The 10239-nt window shown below is 59.4% G+C and overlaps 2 protein-coding genes across 4 annotated transcripts in view; one reads left to right on the forward strand and one right to left on the reverse strand.

Annotated features, from left to right (window-relative positions):
* The window catches only part of ANKS1A (ankyrin repeat and sterile alpha motif domain containing 1A), a gene marked incomplete at its 5' end in the record, with an annotated part of 78485 nt that extends 71193 nt beyond the window's left edge, over positions 1 to 7292 (reverse strand). For all 3 annotated transcript variants that reach the window (XM_082296266.1, XM_082296265.1, XM_082296264.1), the window contains one exon: positions 7090 to 7292. In XM_082296266.1, the coding sequence (XP_082152392.1) occupies positions 7090 to 7292 (203 nt within the window). The remainder of the gene's footprint in view (positions 1 to 7089) is intronic.
* Positions 7293 to 8037: 745 nt separating this feature from the next.
* Positions 8038 to 10130, forward strand: TAF11 (TATA-box binding protein associated factor 11; the record flags this gene model as incomplete). The annotated part of the gene is made up of 5 exons (XM_082295952.1): positions 8038 to 8232; positions 8304 to 8443; positions 8620 to 8707; positions 8937 to 9033; positions 9713 to 10130. 5 exons carry the CDS (start codon positions 8038 to 8040, stop codon positions 9841 to 9843), a joined length of 651 nt encoding a protein of 216 aa, XP_082152078.1. The 3' UTR covers positions 9844 to 10130.
* Between the last annotated feature and the right edge of the window lie 109 nt (positions 10131 to 10239).

Genomic DNA, 10239 nt, shown 5'->3' on the forward strand with positions numbered 1-10239 from the left:
CAACAGGACATAAAGAGCTCTGAGGACATCACACAGGCTCTCCAGGTTTTGTGAAGAAGAGGGCACATTCACACACTCCAGCTCCAATTTCATTCCAAAGGCAGCTCACACCTTCCTGTCCTGTCTTTATTTGAGCATTTGCCCCCTCCCCAGCCCCCAGGCTCTCCGTTGCTGTCAGCCAGCCCAGGTGCACTGACATTTCCAGCTCTGTTTTCCTCCCTCCTGCAGACAGCAGCTGTGTCACTTCACCAGTCGGTTGCTATAGAAACAAATCAATCCTCAACAGTTTTATTTTTACCAGTTTCTGTGAAATAGGATTTATCTCATTTCCATGACTAAGCTGTACTCTGGAGCGAGCTCTTTGGGACAGTGACAGTGCCAGCTCAGCACTGGGCAGAGCTCGTGCTGCAGCGACAAGAGGAAACGGCCATCACCTGTGTTCAGAGGCACCTTCTCATCTCGAGGACACTTCACCTTGAAAGGATTCCACAGCCAGAGCACTACAGCACTCCACAGCTGCATCCGAGGAGCGGAACAGAGCAGGAGTGGATGGCACAGCCCGGGAAAGGCGATGGGCTCACACGGAGTGGAGGTGTCAGCACATGTTCTCTACTGAGAGCCAGCCTGGCAGCCCCTTGGGCACTGCCACAGGAGGGGCTCAGCCTCCAGGAACTGCCTTTCCTTTGTTGCAGGGCAGCTGAGAGGGGCTTTCCTTCTGGTCAGGCATGACAGGGATGCATTTACTCCCTTCTGTACTCTGTGTCACACCTTTCACCTATGTCCTTGCTATCCTGTTTGTTTGTCCTTCAGACTCACTGAAACGATGCGTTACCTCACAAAAATCCAGCTGCATGAACACTGTTACTCGGCTCAGCTGCTCCCAATACACCAAATACTGCTCCAACTGTTCATCTCCAGAAAGCTCTGCTCCCTGCCAAAGGGCCTTCCACAGCCGGAGGGGACCTGTGGCACCAAGTGGAGCAGCTCCTCCTCACCAACACTCATTGTTGGGGCATGACCTGCCACAGGCAGGGAGTAGAAGGGAAGGGAAGACACTGCTCCTCCATTGCCCTCACCTGCAGGTTCCTGCCATGGCCTCCTGCTGGATCCAGGAACTGTGCAGCCTCGGCAGACAGGAGTTTGTTAGACCTGCCAGCTGCAGTGTTTCCCCTGGCACAGCCAAACCTCGAGAAGAGGAGCTGGGGGTGGCCGGGCCCCTCATTCTGGGCAGGCCAAGCTGGAATCTTTACACTGCACTGTAAAGTGCACAAACCCATCTGTCAAACACTCAGCATCCAGCTGAGCTCTGCATCACTCCTGCCTTCAGAACACAGAGTGCTCAGGCTGTGCTCAGATCTGCAGTGACATTTCTTCAGATCTGCAGTGACATTTCTTCAGCTTCAGGACCGATGATGATACCAGTGGAGGCCACGAGGCTGCGGAAACGTCAGGATCTCATCACTCAAATACCCCAGGTTTGGTGACAGGCATAGCTGTGTTCTGTTCCCCAAATTCCTCACACAGCTCAATGGCAGGATAAGAATAAAAATAAAAAAGCCATCAGGGAACCTCACAAACTTCCCCTCAGGGCACTCAAGGCTCACAAGCACCTGAGCACAAACAACCCAGGCTTCATACAGCTGTTCAGGATCCTCCAGCCAGCACTGGAGTCAGGCCCAGGCATGGCATGGGAAATAAGTAAATGCATGGAGTGGATGTGTTTCATTGCTCCTTCCATGAGAGGACAGAGCACAAACCTTAGGTGAGCTCTGCAAATGCTCCTGGGAAGGTGTGTAACCTGGCAACTGGAAAAACACCTGGGAGCCTTGTGCCTGGGCTCTGCTCCAGCCCCCAGCCCCGGCCACTGTGGGATGCTGGGACTGTTCCCATCCTGCACCAACAGCAGCAGTAGCTGCCTTGGTTCCAACATCCTCAGCATTCTCAACACAATGGGACCCACCTGATGCTCCTCACCTGATACCAGGACCCCTGTGACACTCCTCACAGCACATCTTAGCTCACAGCCACTCCCCTGATGGAGCATTTGAGGTAACCTGCGTGAGCATATGGATATTTCCAAAGCCGCTTGGCACTTGAAAAGACTCTCAAAGCAAGGCAAAACCCAAGCTTGTGTTCTCACCCTGTCTGACACAAACACGGTAACACATTAACATTCCTAAGACAGCGAGTCCCAGAGCACCAGAGGACTCAGCATGTGGGTAAAGACTGATGGGAAGCCAATACCTGGAAGAGTGTTCAGCCCACCCAACACCCACTTGTGCAGAGCCTTCCACTCCCCGTCTCTGCCAACCAAACCCTGGAAACGTGGGGGTGCCCACAGCCCATCAGGAAGGGAGCAAGACAGGGCTGTGCCAAAGGGGGTTTCACAGGCAGGGAACCCATCCACCCATCAATTCCTGGGTGCCCAAGAAAGCCCCAGGTGCTGTGAAACCACAAGTCCTGCTGTGCCCACTGGCTTGGGCAAGTGGAGCAGGGCAGGGCTAATGCCACTGCTCCGAGGTCCCTGAGCGAGGAGAGCCCAGTGCTCCTGACCCAGCCCTGAACACGGAACCGCGCTGACCAAAGCACGCAAATAAAAACTTTCCAAAGCTGCATCACAAGATCACACAGAGACAAAACACTGCAGAGTCACAGCCAGTAAGTGCAGCCTTTGAATTCTTTAAGAAGTGCTTAGGAAACAATTCCCAGCCGAGCGCCGGTGCACACCTGTGCCTGTGGCACAAGCACCTTCAGCAATCCCTGTGCTCGGGTGTGTAATTAAAGAGGGATCTGTCCCACTGCGCCGTGTGCACGGGAGGGTGTGGAGAGGAGGTTTAAAGTGGGCGAGGTGATTAATCACAGCAGCAGGACGAGGGAAAGACCCAACGCTGCCCTGTTCCGTGGGAGCGCAGCAGGAGCAGCTCCCTTGTGATGGGGAAGGGGAAGAGAGGGCAGCACCTTGTTTGCACAACCCTGGAAGCTGCACCCCGGAGCTTCCCTGCTGCTCCCTGCCGCTGTCTCCACCGGACACTGCAGGACTCGGTGCTACCCCACAAGGCCTGGGGACACATGCAGGGACAGACATCCCGACAGCCGGACCCTGACCTCGGACAGGGCAATCCCCGCCTTGCCTGGCAACGGCGCTGTGTCCCTTCCCGAGGGAATGGCAGCAGACGGGAACAGTTGGAGCCTCACCCCCCAGGAGTACACAGGGCACTAACAGATCCCTGCTGTAAACCATCAGCCACACCAGAACAAACACCAAACCCAACTTTTTAAAAAAAGAACTCATTTTTCTGATTTCCAACCACCCTTGGACTGTTGGAAGCCACCTCAAGTGTTCTGCCATGCTACCACGTCATTTCCTAAACCAACCAGACCCCTCACCAGCAGCAACTGCTGCAAGTGGGCTGGAACAAGGGTTGTGGCTTCTGTGGAGCAGCACTCGACCCTTCCCACAACAGATGTGCACCCAACTCCTCATTCCCAGCAGAAGTGTCTCCTTGATACACTCCCTGAGGACTGCATATCCCATCTGGGGCTCAGCAGCAGCCTCAGTTTCCCCCTCTGGCAACAGAGAGCCAGGCTTTTCACAGCAACGGATGAAAATAAAAAGCTGCTTCTGCAGATTTGGCTTTAACACAACCCATCCCTCATTGCTCCTGGCAAAACCTCCTGAATGCAGACTGATAGCTCAGCCACAGATTGTTTTGTTGTTTCCCGCCTTTAACTTCACAGTGAACCACTGAAAAAAAAATACAATAAATCAAATTCTGCGGCCTCGATGCAAAAGTGGCTCATAACCCCAAGAAACCTCATGGATTCACGGAGCAGTTCTGATTTCTGGTCTTGCTGTTGCTCATAAGCCTTAAGCTGTGCATGCACGGAGTGGGTCTTCTCTCTGGCTGCTCCCTGCTCCTCACACGGTGCTTCTGCCTGTGCCATGATCCATGGCTGGAACCGGAGCAGCTGGGCCTGGCTGAGGAGCCAGGACCTGCTCCCGACTGCTGGGCCAGGCCTCCAGCAGCTCCCCAGGCCCTGGCAGATCCCAGGGGTAGCGTGGACGCCGTGAGGGAGCTGAGCCTCCCAAACCCTGGCAGCCATCACCTCTTTGTGAGCCCACCATCTGCTCTGGCAAATCTACACTCCCATTTTCCCCCTCCTGCATCCTTCTCATTCCCCCAGCCCGCTGTCAGCATTGCTGATTCCCATCAGCTTCCCTCTGGGGTTTATTCTTCTGCCCGATGTCCTGAATGTTACACCCTGGCCCATTCACCCCTCGAGAGAGACTTTAATTGTCTTTGAAGTTCCTCCTCCTGTGGCTTATCCCGCTCCATCCCATCCTGTTTCCTGCTCACCTGCAGCCATAGGTGATTGGAGTCTGTGCGTGGCTGCACACCCAGCAGGCCCTGCTCAGCCTCAGCAGGAGCAACACAGCCCAGACAGTGACAAAGTCCACATTTAACTGATAACAGACACAGTGGCAGCTCAGGTTACCTGATAAAACACCACATTCCAAGGAATTTACTGCCAGGGGCATCTTCTGGCACTTCATGGAGCAGCACTTGCTCTCTTTGGAAGAGAAATGGCCCAAACCAATGAGCGCCAGCTCAGAGCAAGTGCCAGCTCAGCAGGTACCAGGTGTAATGGGGGAATTCCAGGGAATGCCTGGTTTGTACCCCATCCAAAACTGTATCTTTAAGACACCTGAAACGCACGACTACCAGAAAAAGCTGGGACAGGCACCTCAGGAGAGATGAGAATTGGGAACAGGTTGTCCAAACAGTGGGACTTGAAAAATAAATAAAATAGGAGCTAAAATAGGGACCTGAAATCGGGTGAAGAAAGGAACAAAGGTGCCAGCCCAGCCGGGCATTTATGACCCTGCTCTGGGAATGAGCTCTGGGGGTGGAGGGCAGATCAGCACCTCCTGTGTCAGGAGAAATCCTTACAGACATGAGGAGCCTCAGCAGGACCAGGGATCAGCCTGAGCAGGGCGAGGGGCTGCCCGAGGAAGGGAAAATATGGAGCACACAGACCTGACCGAGGGCAGGCTTCTCCCCACAAACACAGCAAGCAAAACCCCATACTAGAAAAGTTCCCATGTTCTAGCATTGGAAAAGGTGAGGTTTTCTCCACCCTACAATTCATCTGTCTGGTCCCTACAACCTGTCCCAGCCTGTGCCCTACTCCCTCTGGCCTCTCCTTGCAAGGACACTCCACAGCTGCTTCTCATCAAAACCTCACCAAAAGCTCCTCACCTGGAGGAATCTCGTAAGACAGAGTCAGAGCCCAACAAGTGGTGAAGAGGTGGGAAACTGTCACAAAGCCCCTAAATGGCACACAGGACACGCTGCCATGCCTCACAATGTGCAGCCAGACCAGGAACCGGTGTCAAAGGCACAAATCCCAGCTGTACAGGGAGAAACAGGTTCAGGGGCTGGGACTTGGGTGGGGAAAAGGTGTTGTTCCAGTGTTGCTGACCGGTACATCCAACAACCGTGGTAGTGAACACCGAATACGAGTGACAGCTGTGACAGTCACCTGTCATCCTTCAGACACGTGTCTGTGCATGAAGCTGCATTCCCATGTGAGAAATGCAGTAACAGGTCAGAGTCAAAGGGATGGCCTGGCTCACTCTGGCACCAAGGGACCACTCCAGGACCATGGCACCATGGGCACTGTCACAGGAAAAGGCAGGGAAAGGGCACCGTGGTGCCCAGGTGCTGTCAGACAGTGGTGGATCTGGTTCAGCTCACAGGGTGTTCAACAGCACCAACCCTCTGCACTGATCTGAGCCCCCAGTGGGCACATCCATCCCACGCAAACAAGGGCTCAGACTGTTTAATATATCAAAAGAGAAGAACAAAGCCCGACCCAAGGGTAGATTTACGTTTCAGAAAGGCAAACTTGTGCCCCAGGGCAGGGTGAGCTCTCTCATGTCTGCAGGCCTCTGCCACCAGCCCAACCTGCAGGTATCCAGCTGGGTTATGTGAAAGGAAAAACTGATCAAATTTGGCCAAAACCGGGGAAGTCACATCCCTCTAAACAGTCAAATCATGTAGCAGCAGTGTCACTTGGCACTGGACGCAAATCTCCACACATCCCAGTACAAACCAATTGCTCAGGGACCAGAAGCAGCAGCATTCCCAGCAGAGGCCAAAGCTGCAGCTCCAGAAGCGCAGCAGCGAGAGGCGATGCCAAAAAACGGGAAATAGAAAAAACCTAACAAAGGTCCAAGAGCTTCAAGCCAGCAAATTCCACAGCATGGGGCTGGGGCCGGGCCGACCCCAGCCCCGCAGCCCCCGCTGAGCCCAGACCCGGCAGAGTGTCACCGCCAGCCGTGACGATACCAGCGCAGGGCCCGGATACCTCGCCCGACACCCGGCTGCACACCGGGAAAGTCATCCAGCAGCTGTCCCACCGCGGGAACCTGCCCCGGCCACGGAGCCCTCCAGACACACCACAGCTTCCCAGTGACGCCAGTCTGCAGCACCCACACAGCAGCGCTTTGATGCCAGGGGGACAGGGCACCTGCGGGCAGCACCCAGCCCTGGCAGCGCCCACTCCAGACAGACAGAAAGTCATTCCCCTCTCCTGTCCCAGCCCCCCGGCTTCTCACCGAGGGCACACCAGCCCTAGGAGCTCCGCCGCAGCCCCCTCCGGCACGGCCCCCTCGCATCCTGGTACCCCCAAACTCTCAGCGCTGCCCAGCTCACACGCCCCTCACAGCCCGCTGCAATGTCTCATCCCACCCCCTCGGCCCTCGATTCCTACCCGGGGAGCCTCCAACTCCGGCCCACCCCCACGGGGGACAGAGCGGGGACAGACCCCCGGCCTCCCTCGCAGCGCTGCAGCCCCAGGAACCTCCGGCATCCCTTTGTCCCACAGCCCTCTCACCCCTGGCTGCGCTCCATGAGCACACCCAGCCCCTACAGCCCCGCTCCCCTGCAGCCCCCGGCCCCATGCACGCGACCCACAGCTCCCCGCTCCTTTCCCGTCCCGCAGCCCCACAACCAACCCCCGGTCCGCGCACAGCCCGCACCTCACCCCACATCTCTCGCTCCCCGCCCCCGGGGCCGCGCTCACCTGAGCAGGCTGGACAGCGGGTGCCCCACACCGACGCTCCCGCCGCTCCCGCCGCCGCCTCCTCCCGCGGAGCCGCCGCCGCTACCGCCGCCACCACCGGAGCCGCCGAAGCCGGAGCTGAGGCGCTTCCCCGAGAGCAGCTTCTCCACGGCCGGGAGGTTCCCGGTGCGCGCGGCCTCCAGCAGCTCCTGCTCCTTCCCCATGGCCGGCGCGGCCCGGCCGCCCGCGCGACTTCCGGGGCGGGGCCGCGGGGCCCGAGGGGGGCGGGGCCCGAGGGGAGGGACCAGAGGGGGCGGGGCTTTGGGCGGGGCCTGAGGGGACGGGAGGAGCGGGGCGGGGTTTCGTGCAGGCCCCGCCCCCCGAGCGCCGCCCGCCGTCCCTCAGCCGCGCTCGTTTCGGGCGGGCCCGGGGCCTTTTCCCCTGCGGGGTCCGGGCAGCGGGGCCGCTCTGACCTCGTGTCCCGCTAGGGTCCGGATGTGCGGAGGGCGGCTCAGAGCGGGGCCGGTGGGTCCGAGCGCGCAGGGCCCGGGGCTAAGCCCCACAGAGGCCCCCCTGCACAGCCCCGCTGCCATGGCGACAAGCCCGGCCCAGGCATCCCCTCGCGGCGCCCGTAGCTGTGCGTCATCAGGAAGCGCCGTTGGCGAGCCGTTGGCTTGGTGACATACTCCGCCCCTATCCCGGCGCCTGCGGAGTGCGTCATTAGGCTCCACGGCCGAGTTGCCGTTGCCATGGCAACAGGCACCGCCCTTGGCGCGGCGCTCGCAATCTTTTGTCATCGGGAGGCGCCGTCGCATCTCTGTTGCCATGACTACACAGCTCCCCGCCCCCAGCGTCGCCGGTAAATTGCGTCATCACGCGACTCCGCGCGTCACCGTTCCCGTGGCGATAGGCTCCGCCCCTCCCGGCGCCCGTGGTGTTTCGTCATCAGCAGGCGCCGCGGGCGCGGCCATGGCGGACCCGGCCCGGGACGCTCTCGGTGCCGCCGCTGTCCCGGAGCCTCCGGCCGCAGGCTCATCCCCGCCCGCGGCGGACGATGGGGCGGCGGCCGCGGGGGAAGTGGCAGCTGCCGAGGGAGTGGGCGAGGGCGAGGTGGGGGAGGCCGGCGGTGGCAGCGAGCTCAAGGCGGAGGTGGCGGACGGGGAGGTGAGGCGGGAGCGGGAGCGGGGCCAGGCCGGGCCGCGGGGCCGCAGAGCGAGCGCTGCCTTCTCGCCCAGGTGAGGAGCGCGGAGGGGGAGGCGGCGGACGCGGAGGACCCGGGGCTGCAGCAGTGTGCGGCCAGGAAGGTGAAGCTGGAGCTGAAGGAGCGGAAGGAGAAGAAGCAGAAAGTGGACGAGGACGAGATCCAGAAGATGCAGTGAGTGCCGGCGCGATGGTGCCTGGAAGCTCGGGAATCGTGTCCCCGGTGCCGAGCCGCAGCCCCGTCCCAGATTCCCCCTCCCAGCCCGGGTTACAGCCCAGCGCTGCCCTCTCCTCCCGGGGACCGCGGCAGGGCCTTCCCGCGGCTGTAAATGATCGCTCTCTCCGCCGCAGGATCCTGGTCTCCTCCTTTTCTGAGGAGCAGCTGAACCGGTACGAGATGTATCGTCGCTCCGCCTTCCCCAAGGCCGCCATCAAGCGGGTACGAGAGAGGCAGCAGGAGCCCGAGCAGGGCGGGCTGGGGGCTCCCCGGGGCCCTCCTGGAGCTGTGCCACCCCCGTGGCTCAGCCCATTGTTCCGGGACAGCTGATCCCAATGGATTCCAGCGCGGTGGCCCAAGGGCAGCTGCAGCTCAGGCTCTGCCCTCAGCACCTCCGAGGGGCTGGGTAGGGCTGAGAGGCTCTGACTGTCCCCATCTGTCCCTGTCGCAGCTCATCCAGTCCATCACCGGCACCTCTGTGTCCCAGAACGTTGTCATCGCCATGTCGGGCATCTCCAAGGTGTTTGTTGGGGAGGTGGTGGAGGAAGGTGAGTGGCACCTGCTGAGTGACAGGTGAAGAACACGGGGTAAATTCCCTGCTTGGAGCAGGATGTGGAACAGCCCCGGGTGTTCGTGGTTCTCCCTTCCTGTAGCAGCTCTGGTTCAGAGCAGAGCCCGGTGAAGCTGCCACAGCCCCTCTGATCCCACCGGTGCTGCTGCTGCTCCTCCTCCTCCTCAGGTGGAGAACCTGAGGTAGCAGCTCTGTCCCTCAGCCCCAGAGCAGCTGCATAATGGGGATCTCATTAGTGCTGCAGGGACAAACGAGTTCCTTAAGCCTCTTAACGTGCCCCAGTCTTCCCTTATGGGAGGAGCTGGGATCAGTTTGGGATGGGGGCTGGGAGCTGACCCAGCTGTTCCTGCTCAGCTTTTGGGGGGATCACAGCCCATGTGTCCATGGCCCACCCAGCCCCTGGGGCTCCAGAGCAGAGGCTGTGAGCTCATCCATTCCCTGGATCTAGCATCTCCATGGTGGCAGAGTGGTTTAGAAGCTGTCCTGGTTGCTGCCCTGGGACTCCTGTCAGGGAGGAGCTCACAGAGCCAGGTTCATTGCTGGCTCTGCGCTGCAAACCCCAAACACAACCATTCCCTTTGAAACTGCACTGCAGCAGCAGCAGGGATGGGCAGAGCTCAGCTGTCCCCTGACTGACATCTCTCTCTGTTTTCCAGCGCTGGATGTGTGTGAGAAGTGGGGGGAGCTGCCCCCCCTGCAGCCCAAGCACATGAGGGAGGCCGTCCGGAGGCTCAAGGCACGAGGGCAAATCCCCAACTCCAAGTACAAAAAGATCATCTTCCACTGAGAAAGGTTGAAATGAGCTTCCTGTAGGACCTTCCCACATGGACTCTTCTGTAAGGCCCCTTTGGGGTGGCCTGTGGCACCCCAACGATGCTCCTGCTGTCCCTGCCCACCCTGGGCTCGGGACCCCACACTGGATCCACCCCTGACCTGGACTCGGGGACTCCTCTGCCTCAGCATGGCAGGGAAAGGAACATGCAGAGCATTTCCTGCTGGCCCAGAGGTGCCATCTGTGCCCAGATGTGCGGCTTTTTTTTTTACATTAAACTTATTCTTGTGTTGGTAACCCGAGTGCTGCTGGGACCTGCTCGTTGTGTAACCCGAGGTGCTCCCAGAGCCCCTGGGGCAGGGCTGGTTCCCTGGGAACCCATGCTGGGAGCTGAGGCATCTGAAGTGGTGG

The sequence above is a fragment of the Coloeus monedula genome (genome assembly GCF_965178545.1).
Source record: "Coloeus monedula genome assembly, chromosome: 23".
Classification (NCBI taxonomy): domain Eukaryota; kingdom Metazoa; phylum Chordata; class Aves; order Passeriformes; family Corvidae; genus Coloeus; species Coloeus monedula.